Consider the following 27905-nt stretch of genomic DNA (forward strand, 5'->3'; position numbering starts at 1 on the left):
GGACTGAGAAGGTGTGGGCAAAAACGGGGTGAACGAATAGGAGAGAACTGTGGCACCATTGGAGGACTCTAGCGCGTAAACGGTCAGGAACAAACAACTTCCCCTCCAGACAGACATTTGAAACTGGGAGACTGGAGGCCTTGCTGGGCCCTCCTCTTGATATCAAGTCAAAGGGCCCAGACCATGACGGAGAAAGGGAGTATGTGTTCCACCACTGGTCCTTCCTCTTTCATGGTGAATTGCCGAGATAGAGCATCAGGCTTAGCATTCTTGGAACCCAGTTGTTAGGATGGTGAAATTAAAACATCTGAAGAAGAGGCCCCAACAAGCTTGCCGGGTATACCAACGCTTGACTGAGCGAAGATATTTAAGATTCCAGTGGTCTGTCCAAACTAGGAAGGGTTGCCCAGTGCCCTCCAACCAGTGCCACCACTCCTCTAGGGCCAACTTGACGGCCAAGAGTTCCCGTTCAACAATAAAATACTTCTGTTCTGCCAGATCGAGTCGCTTTGAAAAGAAGGCACAAGGATGGAGCCGGTTGTCTTTGGTGGATCGCTGAGAGAGGACAGCCCCCACGCCAAGATCAGATGCATCCACCTCCACAATAAACTGACAGTCCGGGTCTGAATGGGTCAGGATGGGAGCCATCATGAAGAGGCCCTTGAGTCTGGTGAAGGCTTGCCCAGCTTCAGGATCACAACTGAAAGATTAGAGAGTGGAGGTGAGCCGGTGTAGGGGAAGAGACAGTGCTGTAGCCCCTGTTGAACTTGCAATAAAAGTAAGCGAACCCCAGGAAACGCTGGAGCCGATTCCTGTTATCCGGGCTTTGCCAATCTCTTACCATTTTTATCTGATTTGGGTCACATTACTCAGCTTTCACATAAAGTTGATTCTGGAGCAGGCATTGAAGCTCGACTCGAACATGGTGTCTGTGTTCTTCCAGGGAGTGAGAGAAAATGAGAATGTCACAAGTACACTTGGATTTTTTTGTTAAGGAGGTCTCACAGGATATCATTGACCAAGGCCTGGAAAACTGCAAGTGCATTGGTCAATCAAATGGCATGACCAGATATTCATAATGACCTGTAGGGGTATTGAAAATGGTCCTCCACTCATCTCCCTCCCGAATATGTACAAGATGAAGAAAATGGTGGCTCCTTGAAGGAGTTCAAAGGCAGATGTGAAGAGATGGACAATCAACTGTCCTTTTCCTCTCATGTTGCTAATGTGACTCGCTCATGTCGGTTTCTTCTCTACAACATTAGAAGGATTCGGCCATTTTCCCCACACAGACTGCTCAGGTACTTGTTCAGTCTCTTGTCATTACTAGACTGGATTACTGCAATGCACTGCTGGCAGGTCTACCTATGAACGCAATCCGTCCTCTGCAAATGATCCAAAATGCAGCTGCCCGGCTTGTTTTCAACCTGCCAAAGTTCTCCACACCCCCCCGCTGCTGCGATCCCTCCACTGGCTTCCGGTAGCTGCACACATCTGATTCAAAACACTGATGCTGGCCTACAAAGCCAAAAATGGACCAGCTCCCTCTTACCTCAAAGCCCTCATCACTCCTCGCACTGCATCCCGCAACCTCCGATCTACCAGCACTGCTTGACTGGTTCCACCATCTCTCAGGGTAAGAGGCAAGTATACTACAAGACTCTTCTCTGTTCTGGCACCAAGGTGGTGGAATGAACTTCCCCTAGAGGTCCGGACAGCTGAGTCACTGGCTATTTTCAAGCGGCGGTTGTGATGGTGTCCTTAATAACAATACAAGGGCAGAGGGACCCATCTTTTTTCCACAAAGAAAAAGCGAAAATCAAATATGACAGCACATTGAATAAGGAATGTCCGGCACATCCCTGGTTCTCTTGAGAAACGCTGTGGATCCTGGGCTGGAGATAATACTGAAAGAGGCTCAAAGGTCATAGGTGCAGGGGTGGTTTAGCTGGAAAGAGTTCTAAGGCACCAGATGAGTTCATTGGTGGCTTTGCATGGTCTGTTATCTGATTCTCATGGGCCGCGGTGGTCAGAGACAGATTTACAAGGAGGGTTGGTAGGTCAGGTGTGTCTCCATAGCTGGCCAGAGTCCACAGCTGGCCAGATGGTACTGTCAGGCTATCCCGGAAAGAGGACTCAAATACAGGATGCTAATGTAACAATAAAAGTCTTTAATGAACTGGGCAGTGAGACAGGCAGAAAATCAGGACAGAAGCAGCACAGTAATCCTAACACATTCAGGCAGATCGATGCAGGCCAGGCAGAAACACAGAGTAATGAACAGTCCGTAATCTAGTTAACAAGCAGGCAGGGAGTAAACAACAGTCCATAATTAGACTGTGGCTGAAAATATTTGACATCATTATTAAACCAATTTTATCATATGGCATCAAAAACTGGGGCCCCAAATATCAACTTAAATATAATTCCTGGGATAAAAGTCCACATGCAAAAACAACTAGGGAATCCACCACTGTGCCTTTATACACAGAGCAGGACACCCAGAGAGTGAGCCCTATATGCCCTGCCACATGCGCCGGGTGTCCCCGCTGTCCTGGAAGTGGCTGTGGATTGTCTGGGCGTGTGCGCGCTTTGCTTCCCTGATGGCTCTGGACAGTTTGGCCCTTGCTGTTCTTGGCTGTCCTGTTCTGTAGGCTAGGTCTCTAGTCCTCAGCAGCAGTCATTCACATCTTCTGGTGGAGCGTGTGGTGATGGTCTTGGAGGCAGTCACGTCATCAATGCACTTGCCGATGTAGCTGGTCACCGAAGCCGTGTACTCCTCCAAGTTGCCGGAGTCGCCGTTGGTTGCAGCCTCCCTGAAGATGTTCCAGTCAGTGCACTCAAAGCAGTCCTGAAGAGCAGAGGTATCTCATGCTGGCCAGGTTTTCACCTGCTTCAGAACCGGTTTTAGACTCACTTAGGCTTTACATTCTCTTTACTAATAGTACACTGTACCACACTGTGATCAGAGATGCCTACTGGAACAATAAAACACTTTGTAAAAAACACCAGCTGATGTTTAAAACCATAAAAACGATCCAACTTGGTCAGGTAGAGCTTGTTATCTACGGTGTGGGCCCATGTGTACTGTCACTTTGTCTTATTAAAAGTTCTCCATATATCATTTAACTCGTAGGCCTCCATCAGCTCATACAGACGCTTACGGGAAGCCACATGAGGTTCTGCATGGTTCCAGGTTAAAATATCTGTTGTACAGTTAAAACCTCCACCTAAAATTAAAATATCATCAGTGGTGCAGTCAGCAATAACAATACATTTATCTCAAAACCTCATCCTCTCCACTGCATCGGTGGGAGCGAACACACAGGTAAAAACTACAACCTCATTATTACTATTATCACTTAAAATCTCTTTAACTGAATAAGAAGAAGGAATAAAACTCCAAGGAAACAGCAAGGCGACTCCACCATTTAGTGTTGCGTTATGGCTTAAAATCCTCAAGACGTCCCACTCCCACTTGTCCCACCAACCGGCAGCATTACTGACATCACTGTGGGTTTCCTGTAGCATAACAACATAAATAGTTTCTGGTTTAAAACTTTATATAATTTTTAATAACTCTCTTGCACCATTAATATTTAAATTCACAATGTGAATCCCACTCATTATAAAATGTAGATAAATGAAACAGAGGGTAAAAACGTCTCCAACATAAAACACACAACACATTCTATAGGTCATCATCAAAGTTCTCCATATTCACTTTTGTTATCAATTTCTTTAACCCAAAGACTTCCACATCAATAAAGGATCCTTCTCTTCTGTAGTGTTTAACATCCTGGATGAACTGTTTTTGGTCTTGGAGAAACTCAGCACTGTCCTCAACACTTAACTGTTTTCCTTTAGTCTGTACTTTGAACATTGGCTATCTTCCATCTCCACGTCTGCCCTGTCCCCCTGTACTGGTGTAGTGACTGGTGTTTCTGGGCGATGGTCCTGCACCTTTCTGCCTCCCTCTGCCAGCATAGGCAGCTCCAGCGCTGTGCAGAACCCACTGAACTCTTTGTGCCCCACATGTCCTTTCCAGGTACGGTTTGACCGAGCTGGCCTTTTCCAGGTTTGGATCTTCCTCACTGGGCCTTTCTGGAACCAGTGTGGCCATGTGGGGCTTCACCGGAGCCAGTTCCGATGAGCAGGGCTTCTCCGTGGTGGCTGTAGCTCTATTGAGTTTCTGGGCCGCAGGCTGAGCTTGGGGGTCACTCACCTTTGGTTCTGGTACTGAAACCACATCAGGGCCCTTGGTGGCTGGCCGATCTGTAGCCACAGGTGGATGGCCCCAGCAGGCTCAGCTACATCTTGCCCTGGTCGCAGGCCCTAACAAGATGCCCTAACAAGATGCCCTATCTTACCAGATTTAAAACATTTAATATCAGCATCAGAAGAAACAAAGAGTCTTTAGTGGAAACCATCAACATTGTATTTAAAAACAGCATTTAGTTTTTCTGCTCCTTCTTTAAGAACCATAAAACACTCTTCTAAAAGACCCCAGGAGACTTCCATCTAAGGGGGATTTTCTTAATGAGGAGACCGTTCGCCTTCACAGAGTCGACTCTGTACCAAGAGCTTCATCTGATATAAAAGGAGGGGCATTTAACAGAAGAACCTGGGGGCAGAAACCAGTCTGTTCATGTGGAGGCAGAGACAATGTTCTCTTTTACTGACCGCTACAACAGATTCTTCATCAGTCGGTGTACACACCACCCTCACACACCACCCTCACACAACACCATCACACACCACCCTCACACACCACCATCACACACCACCCTCACACACCACCCTCACACACCATCACACACCACCCTCACACACCACCCTCACACACCACCCTCACACAACACCATCACACACCACCCTCACACACGCTTGCACACCACACACACGCTTACACACCACCCTCACACACACGCTTACACACCACCCTCACACACACGCTTACACATTACACGTAATAATCCCGAGATGTTTGAACACTGAATGTGTCTCACCCTGAACACGTATCGCTCAGAACGTCTCACACTCAATAAACACTCTTCTTTCACTCAGCTTCATTTAATAAACAGAAAACAAATTATTTACAAAAACATTCTTTATCCACTCACTGAAACTGTAATGATCGAGTCGTGGTGGTGACGTTACTGTTGTTGTGTTCAGGTTCTTAGTCATTTTCAAGATTTGATATAAAGTAAAGCTTGTGTGTGTGTGTGTTTGCGCGTGCGTGAGACGGACAGACATGATCGAAATGTAAAGTCCGTGTCCAGGGCGGTCCAGATGTTCGTTAAACAGAAGCGGTGGGGAATCTTCAGGACTTGCTCTCCTGTCTGTCCTCCCCGCAGGACCCCAGGGTGAAACGGAGGTCCTGGTCACGGGGGTACTGCACTCCTGTGTTAGCATTAGCCGTGTTAGCATCATGTTCAGGCTGGCTGAAGACCAGCGCTCCTGGAGAGGAATACAAAGACGATGACGATGTCTCTTTCAGACACTGAGAGTCGGAGGAAGTGGGCTTGCTCTCTGAGGCATTCTGGGAAATGAGCTGGAGGAGCGCGGACGCCACATCACCATGGAGATCATCTGTCGGTGCAGGCGGAGCAGCAGGGGTCACCGGGTCACGGGTCAACACCAGGGTCTGGGAGACGGGCTTCTCACTGAATACAGTAGAGTCTGAGTCTAAATCCAAAAAAAATAAATAAAAAAAACCAGTAAGCAAACTCTGCGTGTGTGTGCATGTGTGTGCGTGTGTGTGTGCGTGTGTGTGTGCGTGTGTGTGTGCGTGTGTGTGCACTCAATGTTCTGTGAAGAAGACAATTAAAGAGTCTAAATTAAAATCTTTGAATTTAAAGATAGTATTTTGTATAATAGTTCTCTCATTAGAATCGTAAATCTGAGAACAAACTGAATAAAATAAACAAGTCTCAGACGGAACAATGGCCACGTTCACACTAAGTCTTAAAGCTCAATTCGGATATTTTGCTCAGATCTGATTGTTTTGTTTGGCTGTTCACATTACCTTTTAAAATGTGGCCTATATCAGATACCAGTCTGAACTGTTTGCCGTTTCGAACTGACCCGCATGCGCAAACTAACGATGACTTCACACGAGGCACGACGTCGTGCTAAAAAGTTGGTGAGGTTATGGAGGAAGTTAGCATTTTCGCTTTTCTTTCTAAATGTGTGTGTGATGGCAGCACAGAGACGCAGTGTTTTGAAAATTTCCGGATGTCGAGAGCAACTTTTGATTATTTGATCCATTTCGTAGGCGTGGTCAAGTTTGGTACTCGCCGGCGCTTAATTGTGACGAACGTCGATGTAGATCGACGTAAAAGTTGCATAAAATCCACCTCGGCTGTTCACACTGCGGCCACGTTGGAAAAAATCAGATTTGGGTCTGATTCAAGACCACATATGGAAGTGGTCTGAATCGGATTTGAAAAAAAAATCAGATCTGGGCTAAATGTGAGTGTTCACACTACTGAAGAAGTCTGACCTGGTCACATGACCCCAAAAAATAATCAGATTTTACCTGCAGTGTGAACGGGACTACAGACACAACAGGAAAGAGCAAAATATTAATGATCCAATTTTTTACATTATACAGTGATGTGAGATGGAGGTATAACTGAGATGAGGGTGGAGATGATGGAGAGATATAGAGATATCAGATAACAGACACAGATATGAAAGAATAAAAGAGGAACTGACTTGTGAAGATCATAAATCCTCAGGAGCTGAACTTAGTGTGTGTCGAGCTGCAGCACGAGCAGATAAAAGTGACGTCCTGACCAACGCTAATGCTAACGCTAACTCTGAGTTAAACAGCTAAAACCAGGATGTGTTCGTGTTAGACCTGCGCTGATGTTTCACTGAAGTTCAACACACTCAACTTTGTCCTAATGACATCTCTGTTGTTTTTCTGATGAACTAAAATGTCCAGTTGAGTTTTATTCAGCCGTCAGTTCCAGTGATCCTACATGACTCAGTAACATGGAGCAGGTTCGTCTACACTCGCTCTAAAGCTCGCATCCTGCTTCAGCTTAATGAAACAGCAGAAATACAATCACTAAGTGCACGAATGTAAGATTCAGCAGAAAATAAAGATCTTATAGATTTTAAATATAAACAAACATTTAAAAGTTAACAAAGTTCATAATTTAGAGCTCATTTGTTACTTGAAGTTAAAATTAATTTATAAGATTTCATCTTTTAAGTTATATAATAAAGTTCTGTATTATTAATAAACTGCATTTTGTTTTTGCTTTCATTAAAAACACTAAAATAATTATATTATTAAATAATACACAGATCAGCCATAACATTAAAACCACCTGCTTAATACGGTCACTGAGGCCTGGACACCAAATGGACACCACATGGACTCCACAGGAGAACATCTGAAGGTATCTGACACCAAAACATTAGCAGCGGATCCTTGAATTCCTCCAAAACATCAGACTTGTTCCTTTAGCACATTTCACAGTCGACCTGGGTGAGATCCAAGTCAGGACTTTCGGCTCTTGTTCCTCAAAACGTTCCTGAACTGTTTTTGCAGCGCGTCAGGGAGCATTATTGTACAGAAAGAGCTCACTGACATTAGGGGACACTTGGACTGCATAAATGTTTAGGTAGGTGGTACAGAACATTACCCAGAGCTTCACACTGCCTCCAGCAGCTTCCCCACCGTGCCTCCTGGTGCCGAGTCTTCCCCAGGTAAAACACACACACACAGCCATCCACATGATGCATCAGACCAGACCTCCTTCTTCATAGTGCAGTTCTGATGTTCACGTGTCAGCGTGGTCACTGTGAGGCTCTGCAGCTCTCTCCTGTCACCAGAGTCTCATTCTCAGCAGTTAGTCCTACAGCAGCTCTTCTGTGGGTTCAGACTGATCTTCTCTCCTCGGTGAACCCTTCAGCTAAAACGACCTTGTCTCAGGTTCTCCACTTGTTCTCACACTCACCCGTTTTTCCTGCGTCCGACACGGCGGCTTTGACGAGCGACTGTTTGCACAGATGATCTCTCAGCTCTGAGAAGGAACTTTCTACACTTCACCTATCAGGGTTCCATGTTATTGCTGATCAATGTGGGGTTTTTAAAATACTTAGTTAAAATAAAATAGAAAACTACATTTTAGCAGAAAATAAAACACATTGTTAGACAGTTTTATTGTTTTGAAGATTTTTTCCACCTTATTAGTGATGAAATGACTTCATTCTTATTATAATTTACTAAAAACAATGGTTTATATTTTTACAATTAATATAGAATATATATAGTTATTTATTAGTAACTGTTTTTTACTCCAAGTAAATTGATTGTGAATTTATAAGTAGAGGAAACGGCGCCCTCATGTGGCGTCTCTCCGTTACTGCACTGTTCTTGTTAGAGCGCATGCTGCACATCACAGCTTTATTTCATTACTTTAATACAACTGCAGTGAAAACAATGACAAGATGAAAAGAATGAAATGAAAAAAAAGAAAAGAAAAAGAAAAGGATAAAAAAAAAAAGTCATGCTGGTTGTGTTTAGCTCATAATTTATTAAATGTTCGACCGGTGAAGGCTGAGGACAGTGTGACTGACACACACACACACACACAAATAAAGTCATATATATAAAAACACAAAACAGATGAAAATCCGGATTCGGACTGCGACTAGAAGTGTGAGGTAACTATAAGGCTCTGTACACCTGACCTGACTGTAACTCCAGTCCACATGGTTATAAACATGTCATTACACACTAACACATCTTCTGCTCTCTCACTAGTCATTAATGATGAGAGAAACCAAAACCGTCACATCGTTGCTCTGTTACTCTGTTATGCACGGTGAGGATTAACAACGGTCCGATCTCATGCTGTAACAAGATCAGATCTGAGTGTACTGATGTAGTGTGTGTGTGTGTGTGTGTGTGTCGTGTGTGTGTGTGTGTGTGGCCTCAGTATACACTGTGCTCACAGGGGAACAAAAAGCACCATCATTTTATGCAAAGTCAGATGTGGAGCAGCTGTGAGGATTTACACACCTACTGACATACGACCAAAATCAGATGTGAAACTGGGAACAACTGGATCTGTAACTACGGTGACACGACTGAGCGACACCATGACAGGAGGCTGAACATCAGCGACTTCTGAACTGACAGTTTCTCACTTTGATACAAATAAGAGGTCCAAACGACTGTCTCTAAAAGGTCCTACAGCTCGGGAGCTGACGCTTCTTCAGTCCATCACTACATGCACTCGGATACTTTCACCTTCTCCTGTCACACACGTGAACATAAGGTTAGGGGTGGGACCTAAAGCAGAGATCACTGGTGTCTATGAGGACATGGAGCTGGTCCAGTGGGTGTGCAGCATGGACGTCACACACCTGAGCAGGTTCACACTGATTGGTGCAGGATTTCAGCTATACTTATTAAACTAGTCTTACTGCTCACCTGAACTTGAAGGATATTTCAGAGGCCACGCCCACGAGTGACAAACGGGTGTGATGGGAGACTCGTCGGCTGCTAGTGTGAACGTAGTGTGTATCTGGCTCGGGGTCATTGGTCGGGAAAATCCCTAAGTCAGTTTCAGTGTGATTGACCTCGCTAACGTGGCCTTAACGAGGAGGACAGAGAGACTTAACGAGAAACGATGAGACGGCATGAACGACAACATGGAAGGATGCAGCCCATGACGATGGAGAGGTGAGATCGTGTCTTGTTGTGATCGTGTGTGTGTGTGTGTGTGTGTGTGTCGAAGACAGTTGACTTATTAAGGAAAGATTGTGTACTTCTTTGTGTGTTTGACTTGTTCCCATAAAAAATAAGCTCAACACTGACTGCTTTATAAATCGAGACGAATGGCATCATGAACGTACTGAAATGAAAAATAAGGATTTGAAACAAACAAACTTTGATTTATTATAGATTTCTTCAGCGCGTCTACTGTTGAAACAAAAAAAAAATACTGAGAAACATCTCAAAAATATACAATCGCTCTGATAAGAGGAGATTTAACACTACAAAGAGCCACATGAGGAGGCTCCCCAAACTGCTTTGGCCAATCAAAGCTCTCGGTTTGCTTTGAGCCACGCCCTCTAGAGAGTAAACTCAGACTTGCCCTTGCAGTCGGCGCCAGAATGGGAGGCGGAGCTGTTTCTCGTCACCGCCCCGTCTGACTGGACACCGTTGCTCTCCTCGTCTTGACCCGCCCCCTGGGGCGGAGCTTTAATCAGCTGGCTCAGGAGAAGTGCCAGGAGGCCGGTGGTGTCGTCCGAGGGCGGGGCTTCTGTGGAAGGGGCCTCGGGTTGTGGTGCTTCAGGAGGAGGAGGAGGTGGAGGAGGAGCTGACACACTATTAGAAGCCTGAATGAGAGATGAGAGGGTGTGGCTGAGCAACTCCAGGTGCCGGGTGGAGTCGGCATCTGGGGCGGAGTCAGGGACAGGAAGTGAGGAGGAGGAGGTGGAGGAAGAGGACATGAGGAGCTGCTCAGCCATCTGAGGGAGAGTGAGACGCTCGGACTGACCCTGCAGCAGGTTCAACAACACGGCCATCTCTGTCTGATTCAACTGACCAGCTACTGCACCCAGACCTACACACACACACACACACACACACACACACGTTGGCAGCAATCCAGCTATTTGATTCAAGCCTGTGAGATTTGTATTTTGTTCAGCCAGTGAGGTGTGTGTGTGAACTGGTGAGTCAGTGAGGTGTGTGTGAGAAAGCGAGAGAGATACACACCGATGAGGTCAGTGTGTGTGGTGGAGGGAGGTGGGGGAGATGAGCTGGGTGCTGATTGGCTGTTGTGGCTGGCTGTGTTCCCCGGGTCCTTCTGCTGTGTGGCTTTCTGAACAGGCACGTCGTCAGTCAGCCCGCTCTGCCTCTGTCTCCGCCTCTTCTTACTCCACAACTCATGACAGTCCTGCCAGTGGGGCAAACTGCGCACGCACACACACACACACACACACACACACACACAGTAAATTACTATCTGTTAGTCAGGAACATCTTTAGGTGTGGGACACTGAGGACACTCACTCTGGAGGCTCCATCTTACTGGGGTCAACATCGCACAGGAAGCCGCTTGCTAAAGCCTGCTCTGCTGTGCATCGTCGTGAGGGGTCAAGGGTCAGCATGCGGTCAAACAGGTCCAGAGCCGGAGAGGGCAAACTGAGATGGAGAGAGAGGGACGAGAGGGACAAAGGGGACATTAAACTGGCACAAACGATTACATCATAACTATTGTGTAAGGTAATAAACACAGTGTGTGTGAGTGACAGGTTGGTGTAGTGACACTGTGTGTGTGTGTGTGTGTGTGTGTGTGTGTGTGTGTGGTGTACCAGAGGATCAGCTACATTAGTGGGATGTAAGAAAGGACTTCTGGTCACCATGACAACGGCCTACTGGGTCTGACTGCAGAGGAACTGATGATAAAACTAATGACTAAACATCTAAAGACCACCCCCTTTGTGCTCTCCACCCCCTTTGTGCTCTCCACCCCCTTTGTGCTCTCCACCCCCTTTGTGCTCTCCACCCCCTTTGTGCTCTCCACCCCCTTTGTGCTCTCCCCCTATGCTCTTTACTCTATGCTCTCCCCGCCCTACGCTCTCCCCGCCCTATGTCCCCCCCCTACGCCCCCCCCCCCCCCCATGCTCTCCCCAACCTTTGCTCCCCACCCTGTGCTCCCCACCCTATGCTCTCCGGCTTTAGAGCCAATTATTCGACTGAAACTGCTACTTGCTTCTTTACTGAAACTATTAGAACGTTGTTGGCTGGAGGTGGGGTGGTTGGAGCTGTGTCCCTGGACCTTAAAGCTTTCCACACTGTCAACCATAAAGTCTTGCTGGCAAAATTATGCAGTTTTAATTTGTCCTCAGATGCTATTAGATGGATGGAGTCTTACCTCACTGACCGTTTCCCAACATGTCAGAGTCCAGTCATTTATATCAGCGGCTCTCAGTCTATCTACTGGTGTTCCTCAAGGATCGATTTTAGGACCTTTGTTGTTCTCACTTTATATAAAAGGCCTACCGTCTGTCTGTCCAGATGTTTCTGTGCAGATGTATGCTGATGACACTGTCGTCATTGTTCATGGTAGTAATATTTCTCAGGTAGCTGCGAACATCACTAACTAAATACAGATGGGTTAAATTCTTGCCTGCGGGTGAAGACATCAGAGACAGTAGTGATGTTTTTCACCAAGTCTAACAATAAGGTCAGTGTTGAGCCAGATGTGTGTGTGTGTGTGTCAGAGGAAAGGCTACACATTGTGTCTGAGGGCAAATATTTGGGGATTTTAAGTGATTCAAAGTTAAATCGCATGTAATAAAGGTCTGTAATTATAAACAGGTTCAACCTCAGTAACTTTAGACACATTCGCCATCAAATGTACCACAGGCAGCATGTACATGCTCTCTCTCTCTTAGGGCCTTTTTACACCCGGTCACTTCATGTGTTGTCTCTGATCTGATAGCCACCTGATCTGTTAAAACTGTCCCATTTACATTAGACCACATAAACGCGTCTCGGCGAATCGGATATCGATCCGATCTTTCTACTCCCGCCCAAAATGCTAATATATTTGACCTCATTTCCGGGGTAATTGAAATGGAAACACACTTTGGTGTATGCAGTTTTCAGAACGAGATCAAAAAGAAGTCGAAAAAACTTGTTACGTTGGTTATGCTACAAAATACAGCGTTTACTGTTTGTTTCTGGCGCGATGCACGACTCGTGAGTCACCTGCGAGTGACGTAGTTCCGTTTGGGAGGAGTTTAGCGCTGACGTATGTGGCTCGAACAACCACATTCATTTACAGCTGTCCAGTTTCATCTGAAACGCGTCCCAGACCACCTCCTGAAGGGGTTTGTACCACGGGTTTATATCCGTCTCCAAAACGTTTCAGAGGGCATTTAGACCTGGTCTTTTTACCATCGGGTAGCTATCGGATCACAGAAAACACAGGAAGTGACCAGGGGTAAAAAGCCCCTTAGACCAGCCTTTCCCTACTCAAGTCTGCCTGGTAAGGTGGGAGGTCCTTGCTCTTGCCCCTGACCTGTTAAAAAATTCTCACATTTGTCCTCGTTGGCTGCTGCTGAGGAAGCACTAGTGTAAATGCAGAACTACGAATCAAAGTTTGAATGTCGCCTTGATTCTTAATAAAGATGTCTGCATATGCTGACAGGTTGAGTTTTAAAGTGACCAGGTGTAAAAAGCCCCTTAGTGTTTGCCCGGTGGGTCACAGGCTTGTGTTACATCTCACTTTACAAACCAACTGTAAATATTCTGGATAAGAAAGCAAACATTTCTCATTATTGTCCAATATTACAAAAAATTACTCAGCTGGGAGAACGTTAAACCTCTCAAACCTGTGTGTTGTTTAAAATAAAATGATTCATGGTTTATCATGCTTCCCCAGTACATCTCACCTACTCTACACACAAGTCAGGTGTGTGGCTGCGGCTCAGTTAATGTTCAACTCCATTAAGTAGAGCATTTTATTCACTTTAAATAGAGAGATTCTCTTTAATGTAGTCGATGCAGATTCATTCATAAATTAGTTGCGGCAAAAATGCTGATTACCGACGTAATTTTCCATGAATCTGCTATATTGGTGATTAAAATATTACTTATCTAGTTAACGTTAGCTTGTTTAAAATAGCTAGTTAACGTTAGCTTGTTTACAATAGCTAGTTAACGTTAGCTTGTTTACAATAGCTAGTTAACGTTAGCTTGTTTACAATAGCTTGTTAACGTTAGCTTGTTTACAATAGCTTGTTAACGTTAGCTTGTTTACAATAGCTAGTTAACGTTAGCTTGTTTACAATAGCTAGTTAACGTTAGCTTGTTTAAAATAGCTAGTTAACGTTAGCTTGTTTACAATAGCTTGTTAACGTTAGCTTGTTTAAAATAGCTAGTTAACGTTAGCTTGTTTACAATAGCTTGTTAACGTTAGCTTGTTTACAATAGCTTGTAAACGTTAGCTTGTTTACAATAGCTTGTTAACATTAGCTTGTTTAAAATAGCTAGTTAGCGTTAGCTTGTTAGCGTTAGCTTGTTAGCGTTAGCTTGTTAGCGTTAGCTTGTTTACAATAGCTAGTTACATAGTGCACTGTAACTAACACGCCAAAGCCATCGAGAGGAACTTTAACATAACCATAATGACACATGTCTCCATGCTACAGTAATAATTATAAAAACAAAGGTTTTTCACTGTGGGGACATACAGTGTCTTTATAAGAACAATTTGACTATTATTTGTGTCCCCTTTAAAAATGATATTTAAATGAAAGTTACGCCCATGCTGAACACGTATACATGTCTGTATGTATGAAATGGTTCGTTATTAACCAGACCTTAGTTTCTGACCTGCTCTTGTTGCCCCCTGATGGTTTCTTCTTTGTGTGTGTGTGTTCATGTATTTGTCTGATTGCTGGTGTGTTGTGTTTCTAATGTGTTTCTAACGTACATCAGAGTTTAATACTTAGTACTTTTATTGAATGTGTTGTAGCTTTACTGTTATTTCAATATGTACGTTTATCTTTATTAGGGTGACTATTACCGTCTGTCTGGGACTACAGGTGAAAAATTGACATCTGGGTAACTGGTGTATTGACAAATGTTTATTAACATGCATTGTCCCTGTAATAAATAAATAAGTGTGTGTGTGTGTGTGTGTGTGTGTGTGTGTGTGTGTGTGTGTGTGTGTGTGTGTGTGTGTGTGTGCAAACTCACAAGGAGAACTCTTCTCGTAAGCGACGTCTGTACTGCTTCTTGGGCTTCATGGAGTTGAAATAGGGCAGTTTAATGACGTCGGGCCAAGCTGCTGGACACGGACTGCCACACAGACGACTGTAACACACACACACACACACACACACACACACACACACACACACACACACACACACACACACAATGTTACACACTAGGAATGTGAAGGTTTATTATGAACAGATACAGAAATACAGGACACAAATCATTCACAGTTGATTTTTATACTGTTATTAAAGCAGGAAGTCTGGGGTGGACACTAAAGTTTGTATAGGATCAAAAGTATGTGCCGTGTCTCCGTCAGGACAATGTCCCGATCAGGATGATGTCCCTGTGCACAAAGCAGCTTCATGAAGACATGGTGTGGAGGTGAAGATATCCAGTGTCCTGCACTGAGCCCTGAATGATCCCTGATCCCCACAGACAGCATTAGAACAGCAGAGAGAGGAGAACAAGTCTGGAACAATACGTTCCACACACCTACACACACACACACACACACCTACACACACACACACACACACACCTACACACCTACACACACACACACACCTACACACACACATCTGGGTCTGATGCTCAGTAACTTCTCACTCATTCCTCCTTGGTAAGTGCTGCTCAGGGATGAAGTGGTGAAAATTACAACACTAGTTTGTATTATTACCAAAGTTTGACACTTTTGTTTAGTCTTGTTATTCTGATCAAATAACAAATGACAGAATCCATCAGACGCTCAGAATCTAACCCTAGACATGATCTTATCTGATTACAGACATCATGCTGACGTCCTCACAGGGCCTCAGGGCAGGGTTCATTAACACTAACATTTAGAGGTTTGTCCTTTGTTTAGTCCATCATCATGTTCTGAGGGTCATTAGTAGTGAAGGAAAAGTGTGTGTGTGTGTGTGTGTGTGTGTGTGTGTGTGTGTGTGTGTGTGTGTGTGTGTGAGAGACGGCTCAAACACAGTAGCACAGACCTGATGAGCTCAAGCTGCAGCAGCTCCTGATTAGCCTGGAAAATGGGCTTCTTCGTGAAGAGCTCTCCCAGAATGCACCTGGACAGAGTGGAAGGTAAACACAGTTAGTAGTGTGTGGTGTGAGAGCTCGCCCCCTACTGGCTGTCGTGTGGAGGTTTAGGACATGTTTAATGACATTACAGAGTACACTTTTGTTTATAACAAGTGACGACAGAGACAAAGTTAAATCTCTTTAGATGGGCGTGTGTGTGTGTATGTGTGTGTGTGTGTGTGTGTGTGTGTGTGTGTGTGTGAGTGAAATGAAAGCCTGCACAAAATGCAAAACATAAAAAATCGTTTACATTTTGACAGGATTAATTATGAGTCTCAGTTCTACAGCGATTCAGTTAGAAATAAACCACTTTTGGATCAGAGGGGTGTGTGTGTGTGTGTGTGTGTGTGTGTGTGTGCGCGCGCGTGTGTGTGTATACCCGCAGCTCCAGACATCGATGGCAGGTGTGTACCTCTCCTCCCCCAGCAGCAGCTCAGGTGGGCGGTACCACAGTGTGATCACCTTATTGGTGTACGGCCGACTGGAAACAACCAATCACAGTTTGATTCCATTAATACACACACACACACGCGCACACGCACACTCATACACACGCGCACACTCTCACTCATACACACCCGCACACACTCACTCATACACACCCGCACACACTCACTCATACACACCCGCACACACTCACTCATACACACACACACACACACACTCACTAAGAAAAAGAAAAAGAAGGAAGAAAAAAAAAAAAAAAAAAGAAGAAACAAAAAAACAAAGAAGAAAAAAAAAGAAAAGAAAGAAGAAAAAAGAAGAAACAAAGAAGAAAAAAAAAGAAAGAACTAAGAAAAAAAAAGAAGAAGAAAGAAGAAAAAAAAAAGAAGAAAGGGAAGAAAAAGAAAAAAAAAGAAAACATAAAAAAAAAGAAAGAAACAGGAAAAAAAAAGAAAGTAAAAAAGAAAAAAAAAAGAAAGAAGAAAAAAAAAAGAAGAAAGAAAGAAGAAAAACAAAGAAAGAAAAAGAATAAAAAAAAATAAAGAAATTAAAGAAGAAAAAAAAAAAAGAATAAAAGAAAAAAAAAAAAATATAAAAAAAAAAAAAAGAAAAAAGAAAGAAAAAAAAAAATAAATAAAAAATATAAAGAAAAGTAAAAAAAAAAAGAAAAGATAAAAAGAAAAAAAAAATCAATCATCACGCACTAATACACACACAATAACACGCACGAAAGAAGAACAAACACAATAACTAAAGAACTAAGAAACACACACTCACTCACTCACTCACTCATACACACACACTCACTCACTCACTCATACACACACACTCACTCACTCACTCATACACACACACTCACTCACTCATACACACACACTCACTCACTCACTCATACACACACACTCACTCACTCACTCATACACACACACTCACTCACTCACTCATACACACACACTCACTCACTCACACACACACACACACACACTCACGATACTATCAAAAAAGACAATGAAAGTAGAGAACAGAAAGAAAGAAAGAAAAAGAAAAAAATGAAGACGAAAAAAATGAAAAATAAGACGATAAAAGAAACAGAGGAAGAAAGAAACAGAAGAAGCAAAAAAAGAACGAGAAAGTAAAAGAAAGGACAGAAAGAGAAAAAAGAAAACAAGAAGACAAAGAAATGAAGAAAATAAAAGAAAAGAAATAAAAGAAGAGAAAGAAGATAGAAGAGAAGAGAAATAGAGACATAGAAAACAAGAAGAAAGAAAGAAAAACAGAAACATAGAAGAACAAAATAAAAATAAGGAGAAGAAACAGAGACAAAGAAAAACATAAGTGAAAAAGAAAGAAAGAAGACAAAAGAAATCAAGGAAAAAATAGAAGAAAAAATACAAAAAGAAGACAGAAAGCAAGAAAACATGAAGAGAAGAGAATAGCAGAGTAGCATAAAACAAAAGAAGCAAAAGAATAAAAAATGAAGAAAAACAAAACAATGAATAAACACAAACAAAAGACAGTAACAGAAGAATACAGAATAATAACAAACAAAAACAAGAATACAAACATAATAAGAAACACAACACAGCAATGAATACAAAACAACAAACACTGACATACACAAACACACACGAAGTACAGAAACAAAAACAAAAACACACGAAGACACACAAACACATACACCCACACACAACAAATCACCACACACACGCATTACACACACACACACAACAACTCAACCACACACACACACAAAGCATACACACACACAAAACTCATAACCATGAAACACCACACTTAACACCACACACACACTCATACACACACACACACTCATACACACACACACACTCATACACACACACACACTCATACACACACACACTCATACACACACACACACACACTCACACACACACACTCACACACACACTCACACACTCACACACACTCACTCATACATACACACACACACAGGAATCAGTGATTAATTTAAGCTCACCTTTCCTCAGAGTTATAAAGCCGCGCTAACCCAAAATCTGCCAACTTTATCTGTCCACTGAGAGACAGAGACACACAGAGAGAGAGAGAGAGAGAGAGAGAGAGAGAGAGAGAGAGAGAGAGAGAGAGAGAGAGACACAGAGACCCACACAGAGAGAGAGAGAGAGAGAGAGAGAGAGATTATTTATGACTGCACACACTCAGCTTCAACACTCACTGATTAATCTCAATATTACCCATGTGTGAACCTCTAAGTATAATGTTAAAAAAGTTGATGTGTGTGGTGTGTGTGTACCTGTTGTTGACAAGGATGTGCCTATGTCTCTGTAGTGTGAGTGAGTGTGTGTGAGTGTGTGTGTGTGTGTGTGTGTACCTGTTGTTGACAAGGATGTGCCTATGTCTCTGTAGTGTGAGTGAGTGTGTGTGAGTGTGTGTGTGTACCTGTTGTTGAGCAGGATGTTAGAACACTTGATGTCTCTGTGCAGGAAGTTCTTCTTGTGACAGTAGTCCAGTCCCTCCATCAGCTGCCTCATGAAGCTGCGGATGTGTTCATGTGAGAACGAGACGAGTCCCGACTCCAACAGCCCCATTAGGTCATGGTCCATGTACTCAAACACCAAGTAGAAGGCTCCTGCACGCACACACACACACACACACACACACACACACACACGGTTTTACTGTGATAAAGACATAAGGAATAAGTTTGGGAGAAAGATTTACAGGATGTTTGTGACCAGAGGTGTGTTAGGATACCGTGTGTGTGTGTGTGTGTGTGTGTGTGTGTCCCTGGCCTACTTACCTTTGTCCTTTTTGAAGTCGAGAGCATCCTGCTTGTCGGTGACGATCTCCTTCATGTTGACGACGCTGCGATGGTTGAGCTGACGGAGGATTTTAATCTCCCTGATGGCGGTGATGGGGAAGCCCTCCTTCTCGTTATCCAGACGCACCTTCTTCAGGGCCACCAGCTCTCCTACATACACATACTTATAACACACCTCTGTCTGCAGCTTACACACCTATACATGTATACACACACACACCTGTGTCCTTGTCCTTGGCTTTATACACCTGGCCGTAGGTGCCTTCCCCGATGATGCCGATGATGTCGAACTTGTCCACGCAGCGCTTTCCCCAGTCGATCTGGGTTTGTCTCTTCTCACCGAAACGAGGAGAGCAGAACCTTAACACACACACACACACACACACACACACACACACACACAGGCAGTGTGTGAATGAGTGGAACTTTATGAAGCATGGATGTTAAATCTCTTCTGGTACAAACAGGTCCATGGATAATAATTAGGGTTGCAAAGGGGCGATGCATTTCCGGAAACTTTCCACGGGAACTTAATCTGGGGAATTTTGGGAAATTTACGGGAATTATTTGGAAATGTAGGGAAATGTATATAAACTATATTATATATAAACATAAATAAACATGTTGTTTGGTCATAAGCAGACGTGCATGTAAAGTAACACACATTTTAAACATGACGTCTTGTCTGATTTAATTGTAAGTAGAACTTTAACTGATTTTTTCATTGTGTAACACAAAAGCATAATAAACATTATTAAGCTTGTAATAAACATAATAAACTTAATAATTGTAATAAATATATTTACCTTTTGCCCTTTTTGGGGGGGGGGCAGTGTTCAGTGGTAACACTCCTAATTTACTGCTTATTAAGAGTTAGTAAGGTAGTTATTAAGTTTAGGTATTGGGAACAGTTAAGAATGTAGAATAAGGTCATGCAGAATAAGGCATTAATATGTGCTTAATAAGTACTAATAAATAGCCAAAATTCTATTAATATTCATATTCATTTAACTAGTTAAATGACCCTAAAATAGTGTTACTGTGCATGTTATGGAAGAACACAAGTACCTGCACGGGGTTTGACCTCAATGGCCTTCCAGTAAGCAGTGTGCTGTGTGTGAGTGACCGAGGAACTCCGAGCACAGATTCTACTTAAACTGCATTAAATCTTGTTGTGTTAAACTAAATTATGCTGCAAGATTTTTTTTAAACTACATTTAGGTTCCTTGTTATAGACAAATCTGCATTTTTTTTTTTAATTTCCCAGGTAATTCCCATGGAACGTTTCATAATCATAGTATAGCTTTTCCGGTGATGATGAAGAGAGGAATCATGGGTTTGTGGGATGAAAGAAAACAACTGTATTAAACACAAGGGAGGTGTGAGTAGGGAGGAAGAGTGTAACTCCTCACTGCTGATGAAGGTCAGAGCTCTGCAGATGTGTGTTATGGACATGTTGGCTCTAAGAATAAATAAAACACCAAACCCAAAACCGTGTGTGTACTCGTGTGTGTACGTGTGTGTATGTGAGAGAAATCACCCAAGATTTAATCTAATTAGACGAGTAACAAAAGTAAACTAAAAGCTCACTATGTAGCAACACTGACGATGTTATTTAACAAATCTGACACTATGGTGCATTCTGTAAAGTGAGCAACGCAAAAATAAATAAAAATAAATAAATAAAACCACATACTTTGGTCTCTTCTTATAGGTGGGCTGTACAGGAGGCGGGGCTTCTTGGACAGGTGAAAGGGGTGGAGATGAATCCCCACCGGGTAGTAAAGGTGGGAGGGGCAAGTCACTAAGGAGGCGTGACCTAACCTCTTTCTCCTTCTCCTTTTCTTTCTCTCGTTCTTTCCTTGAGGTACGGTGTGCGGGCGTGGCCTTCTTAGGACTGAGGATTTAAAGAGCAAAAATTAAAGAGATTCTTACGCTTTGTACGTGTGTGTGTGTGTGTGTGTGTGTGTGTGTGTGAACTTACCTGTCCCTGCAGTCCCCAACTAGTACCGGTGGTAGAGGGAGGGGTGGAAGGGTGGAGGTTTTGATAGGCATGGTTTTGTGGGCGGGGCTTTTTGTCTGAGCTGGCAGGGCTGAAGAAGGAAGTGGAGGTGGAGAATTCAGAGGAAGTGGCGGAGGTGAATTTAAAGGCAGTGGTGGTGGAGAGTTCAGAGGAAGTGGAGGTGGAGAATTCAGGGGAAGTGGAGGCGGGGAACTGGCGGGAAGTGGAGGAGGGGGAGGTGCTACGTCCGTTTCCTCTGATGTGATGGGATTTGGAACAGGAGTAGGTGGAGGGGGCTCAGGTGCTGACTCCGGCTCCACCCTCTGGTCACGAGGTTGAGTAGGCGGAGTCGCGGCCGCCCGAGCTGCCGCTGCAGCTTGTCTTTCTTTCTTCCTGCGCGTAAGCTCCGCCCCCAGGCTTGAGGAGATGGGCAGGCGGGAGGACGAAGGGGAGCGGCTGGCCGGGCGGCTCCTGGAGGCCGAGCTCCCGCTGGCTCCGCCCAATGAAGAGTGTTTCTTACTGCGCGAATGTGAAGAGGATCGACGAGAGGATGAGTAAAGGGGAGAGCGACTGCGTGACCTGATCGAGCGCCTGAAAACAAAAGCACACAATTACACAACAGATTACGTCTCCATCTTAAATACTAAACATTAAAATACACGTTTAGTGTCTCTGTGTCTTCTGTAACACGCTACACTCTAAAGATAATCATCTAAAGGCTCTCACAAGTTGGACAACAACATTAAATGGAGCTTAATGAATGACCTCGGGGCGGGGGGGGGGGGGGTTAACAGTCCTTCAGTATTTAACCATACCAGTTACATTAACTGTTCAGTTCTCCTCTCTGTTCATGTCAGTATCTGTGATATTTCACACACATGGTGGTGATCTCTGGTGAAGACCTGCTAATGAACCGTCTGACTGTTTAAAACTAAATATTTTACTGTATATTGTTTTATTACAGAAGCATCTGTTTCTTCTGTATGAAGACTTTCCACTTTTAAAGTTTAAAACAACAATAAAACCTAGGAGTAAAAGGGTGTGAGACACGCAACAGGCACGACAGTCATGTGATCTACTGACAAGCACTTGGCCACGCCCCTTACAAGCATGTGTGACTCTCTGGGGGGGGGACAGAGACAGACACAGAGAGACAGACAGACAGAGAGAGAGACAGACAGACAGAGAGAGAGACAGACAGACAGAGAGAGACAGACAGACAGAGAGAGAGACAGACAGACAGAGAGAGAGAGACAGAGAGAGAGACAGACAGAGAGAGAGAGTTTGATATTATGACCCTCACCCTGTGGCCTCTGGTCTCTGACCCATTACGCCATCCCAGTGTGTGATGACGTGGTGAACATGATGTGGTGATGACGTGATGAACATGATGTGGTGATGACGTGATGAACATGATGTGGTGATGACGTGATGAACATGATGTGGTGATGACGTGATGAACATGATGTGGTGATGACGTGATGAACATGATGTGGTGATGACGTGATGAACATGATGTGGTGATGAGGTTGTGAACATGATGACGTGAGGGTTTAAGACTGATGTGATGGAGAAGCTGAACTCTGTGTAATAAAGTTAATCTACTGAAGCGGGTGCAGGATGCACTAAGATGGTGAGTTATGCTGACGCTGCACTTCCTCACACTCCTGGACACAGTCAGCACTTTCAGAACAAGCGCAGACTCAGATCAGAATTAGACCGAGTTAAACTCATTCACTTATGTCTATTTTTCCTTATATATTTACGGTGTTTGTTTTTGGAGGACATTAAATGGTGCTCATCATTATTACCAATGTTTTTATAGAAACAGTTAGTTGTCTCCCACACGCGTCTAGTGGAAAACAGGAGTGCTGTTTCCATGGGAACACCAATCAGCAGACAGCGTAATCACACCCGTTACAGTGCGTCTGTTATTCTGACCAAACACGACCATGTTGTCAAATTAAGCATAGTTATTTTAAATAGCTATTAAACATTTAAATAACAAACTGAATGGAAAGAGGACATTAAAGTGGAGGTGTGTGTACCTACTGACCAGCTCACAGGTGACGTGGGAAACTTTACACTTTATGCAAAGGGATTAAACACCAAATCTACAGCTTATAAGTGGTCTCCCTTTAGACTGATGATCATTACGTTATAAATCTGTACTGTGACAAAAATAAGAAATAAACCTGGAGTTCAGATTGTGACGTTCAGTTCAGCCACAAATCACAGAGGTGGAAGATAAACCAATTAACTTTTCCCTTCAGACAGCTGAGGTAGAGCAGCAGGTGACATGAGGAAACACAGGACAGGAAGGGGCGTGTGTGTGTGTGTGTGTGTGTGTGTGTGTGTGTGTGTGTGTGTGTGTGTGTGTGTGAGTGAGAGAGAGAGAGAGAGAGAGAGAGAGAGAGAGAGAGAGAGAGAGAGAGAGTGTGTGTGTGTGTGTGTGTGTGTGTGTGTGTGTGTGTGTGTGTGTGTGTGTGTGTGTGAGAGAGAGAGTGTGTGTGCGTGTGCGAGAGTGGAGAGTGTGCGTGTGTGAGTGAGTGAGTGAGTTGTGTGTGTGTGTGTGTGTGAGAGAGAGAGTGTGAGGAAGAGAGAGAGAGAGAGAGAGAGTGAGGGTGTGTGAGAGAGAGAGAGAGTGTGTGTGTGTGTGTGTGTGTGTGTGAGACATAGTTAACAGTTTAATGCTATTCTACCTGCTGTTTGGTTGTTGGTTATAAATATGTAATGTAATAAATAATAATAAACATTAAAACAGGTGGAAAGTGTTTCTAAAAGCTGAACTGCTGCCATTCAGATCTAATAACTGCCAACACTGATGTCTAAACCCCGTGTGGTACGATGTCCCTCCATATCAACACTCTACACTAACATCAGGACACTTTGGCTTTAATCAGAAAACCAACACGGTCACAACACACAGCTGAGGGTTAAGGGCCTCACTCAGGGGCCCAGCGGTGGCAGCTTGGTGGAGCTGAGATTCAAACTCTCAACCCTCTAATCAGTAGTACAACTTTACCACTGATCTAGAACTTCACAGCCCTGAGGTCAAACTCCAAGACCAAAGTTCACTCCATTAACACTTCAGTCAATGATTTTCTGGTACAGCAACGTTCACTTTATGGTGATGTGATGTGGCGTCATTCAGTGTATGGTGGTGGTGTTTAACACGTGGTGGTGTTCAGTGTGTGAAGGTGTTTAACCCGTGGCTGTGTGGAACACGTGGCGGCGTTCAGTGTATGGTGGTGGTGTTTAACACGTGGTGGTGTTCAGTGTGTGAAGGTGTTTAACCCGTGGCTGTGTGGAACACGTGGCGGCGTTCAGTGTATGGTGGTGTCTAACGTGGCGGTGTTCAGTGTATGGTGGTTGATGTGGGGTGGTGTCTAACACGTGGCGGCGTTCAGTGTATGGTGGTGTCTAACACGTGGCGGCGTTCAGTGTATGGTGGTGTCTAACACGTGGCGGCGTTCAGTGTATGGTGGTGTCTAACATGTGGCGGCGTTCAGTGTATGGTGGTGTCTAACATGTGGCGGCGTTCAGTGTATGGTGGTGTCTAACATGTGGCGGCGTTCAGTGTATGGTGGTGTCTAACATGTGGCGGCGTTCAGTGTATGGTGGTGTCTAACATGTGGCGGTGTTCAGTGTATGGTGGTGTCTAACACGTGGCGGTGTTCAGTGTATGGTGGTGTCTAACATGTGGCGGTGTTCAGTGTATGGTGGTGTCTAACATGTGGCGGTGTTCAGTGTATGGTGGTGTCTAACATGTGGCGGTGTTCAGTGTATGGTGGTGTCTAACATGTGGCGGTGTTCAGTGTATGGTGGTGTCTAACATGTGGCGGTGTTCAGTGTATGGTGGTGTTCAGTGTATGGTGGTGTCTAACATGTGGCGGTGTTCAGTGTATGGTGGTGTCTAACATGTGGCGGTGTTCAGTGTATGGTGGTGTTCAGTGTCTGGTGGTGTCTAACATGTGGCGGTGTTCAGTGTATGGTGGTGTCTAACATGTGGCGGTGTTCAGTGTATGGTGGTGTCTAACATGTGGCAGTGTTCAGTGTCTGGTGGTGTTCAGTGTCTGGTGGTGTCTAACATGTGGCGGTGTTCAGTGTATGGTGGTGTCTAACATGTGGCGGTGTTCAGTGTATGGTGGTGTCTAACATGTGGCGGTGTTCAGTGTATGGTGGTGTCTAACATGTGGCGGTGTTCAGTGTATGGTGGTGTCTAACATGTGGCGGTGTTCAGTGTATGGTGGTGTCTAACATGTGGCGGTGTTCAGTGTATGGTGGTGTCTAACATGTGGCGGTGTTCAGTGTATGGTGGTGTCTAACATGTGGCGGTGTTCAGTGTATGGTGGTGTCTAACATGTGGCGGTGTTCAGTGTATGGTGGTGTCTAACATGTGGTGGTGTTCAGTGTATGGTGGTATCTGTCTAGTGGTGTCTAACATGTGGCGGTGTTCAGTGTATGGTGGTGTTTGATGTGTGATGGTGTTTAACATGTGGCAGTGTTCAGTGTATGGTGGTGTTTAAAATGGTGTTGTTCAGTGTATGGTGGTGTCTAACGTGGCGGTGTTCAGTGTATGGTGGTGTTTGATGTGTGGTGGTGTTTAACATGTGGTGGTGTTCAGTGTATGGTGGTGTCTAACATGTGGCGGTGTTCAGTGTATGGTGGTGTCTAACATGTGGTGGTGTTCAGTGTATGGTGGTATCTGTCTAGTGGTGTCTAACATGTGGCGGTGTTCAGTGTATGGTGGTGTTTGATGTGTGATGGTGTTTAACATGTGGCAGTGTTCAGTGTATGGTGGTGTTTAAAATGGTGTTGTTCAGTGTATGGTGGTGTCTAACGTGGCGGTGTTCAGTGTATGGTGGTGTTTGATGTGTGATGGTGTTTAACATGTGGTGGTGTTGGGTGAGGCTGGTTGTGGAGGTGTTTGTGTTGTACTGCAGTGACGTGTGAAAGCCGGTACTCACCGGGACACAGGACTGGTGCTGCACGAGCGTCTGTTCCCGTACGGACTCCCGTCGCGGTCGTAGCTGGAAGACCTGCGGCGCGAGTACGGACTCTCGGAACGCTGTCTGCTCCGGCGGGAGCTGTCACGGTACGGGCTCGGGGTGCTGGCACGGCGCCGGGACGAGTACCCATCTTCTGGGTCCACAGGGGAGGAGGCAGAGACGGAGACACCCCCGCCGCTGCCTCCGGTCCGAGATGTGCCACCTTTCCGGTTTTTGGACACCTTGCGGCGGCTGCGGTCCGAGTGCTCACGCTCGTGCTCGGTCTTGTTCCGGTGCGAGCGGTGAGTCGACCTGTGGGAGGAGTCGTGCGACTCTTTGTTTTTACTCTTTTGAGACACGGTGCTCGAGGACTCTAATTGATGACCGACAGAGGACAAATGAGACTCTGTGGCCGCTCGTCTCAAACCCAAGTCACTTTCCGGTCGAGAGACGCCGACGGCGGACGCGAGTTTGTCTCTGCTTTTCCGCTTTGCGTCTTTTCCGTCTCGCTCGCCGGGCTTCTTCATCTTGGCGTCTCTGTCGCCGCCTTCACCCGACTCCCGGACCCGATGCGGGTCTTTGGACTTTTTCCTGGAGCGTTTGCGTTTATGTGTTCGGATCTCTTTGTTACGGTACAGCTCATCCTGCGCTTTCTCAGCCGGGGGTCCGGGAGGGTCCAGGAACTCGTCCGAATCGGAACTTATGTCATCATATTCCACCAAGGGCTTAATGGAGACGACAGGGGGCTCCACCGGACAGTCTAAACGGCTGCCATGTTTGGACGGTTTGTGGCGTTTGTTGTGCTTCGATGATGAAGAAGAAGAGGAGGAGGACGATGAAGAGCCCGTACATTTGATCTGATGAAGCCTGGAGTCGGCGTTTCCGGTGGTGGCCGTCGTTTGTTGTTTATATTCAGGTTCCGACTTCCGCTTGGTGACATGATGTCGGTCCGAGCCAGGCATGCCTTATTCCGCCGACCACGGTCCCTTCTGGGGAGACATGAAACACACAAACACACTGAAACACACACACACACAAACACACACAGCGGGTAACACACAACACCACCATGAAGCACTTTAATAGAGTTTAGCTCACAGAGTTAGCGTTGTTCACGGCTTTATCCGGAACTCATCCCCGGGTAACTGCAGCGGCTCGGCTCTGCTCTGCTGACCGTCACTAATAACGCCGAGCAAACATAAATATCGGGTTAAACTTTTTATCTGTCTCTGTTTCGGTCACAATGTCGTCTCTTGTAGCGGAAAAATCAGCCCCAGAGTTGTGAGGGGACGCTGCGCACTTTCTCCTCGCCTTGTTAGCTAGCTAGCTAGCTGTGCTAAGCTAAACTAGCCAGCGAGCTCTTTTCAACAAAAAACACAAAAAAGATGAAAGGATAAAAGTCCTTTTTCACTTGTTTATCCTTCTCCGTGCACCGAGCTTTAGGCTTGGAGTCTTTTAGCGCTTGAGAGACGAACAACAGCCCATGATACACGGACACTGTTTCACTAAACTCTAAACTTCAAGCCGGTTTAATTCTGTTTATGTTTCGCTTTTTATATTTATCATTAATATCTGTATCATTTTTATAGTTTTCGGAAATAATCATATATTCGTGTGCAGAATTTATTCCAGTTTATTTTTTAGCAGCTCTGAGAGGAAACCAGGCCGATATTTAGGGCGATGTTCGTGGATTTAAAGAAACGCTCCACCGCCCCTTCGCTTTACGGCTCCGAAGTGGCCATATTGTTGTTGCTAAGATGACAACTGCGCGTTCCCGCTGTCTGTACGCGAACGCGG

General features: G+C 44.8%; 1 protein-coding gene across 1 annotated transcript; it reads right to left on the reverse strand.

Moving 5' to 3' along the window:
• Positions 1 to 5057: 5057 nt before the first annotated feature.
• On the reverse strand, positions 5058 to 27884 carry cdk12 (cyclin-dependent kinase 12). The gene is made up of 15 exons (XM_027157478.2): positions 27207 to 27884; positions 26088 to 27097; positions 21100 to 21708; positions 20812 to 21012; positions 19336 to 19475; positions 19095 to 19265; positions 18734 to 18923; positions 18294 to 18350; positions 16230 to 16331; positions 15760 to 15837; positions 14744 to 14860; positions 11048 to 11179; positions 10751 to 10947; positions 10125 to 10595; positions 5058 to 5688 (listed from the first exon to the last, which is right to left on the reverse strand). The coding sequence occupies exons 2-15, from the start codon at positions 27068 to 27070 to the stop codon at positions 5324 to 5326; spliced, it is 3813 nt and encodes a 1270-aa protein (XP_027013279.1). The 5' UTR covers positions 27071 to 27097; positions 27207 to 27884; the 3' UTR covers positions 5058 to 5323.
• Positions 27885 to 27905: the final 21 nt, after the last annotated feature.

Source organism: Tachysurus fulvidraco, chromosome 24 (assembly GCF_022655615.1).
Source record: "Tachysurus fulvidraco isolate hzauxx_2018 chromosome 24, HZAU_PFXX_2.0, whole genome shotgun sequence".
Classification (NCBI taxonomy): Eukaryota; Metazoa; Chordata; class Actinopteri; order Siluriformes; family Bagridae; genus Tachysurus; species Tachysurus fulvidraco.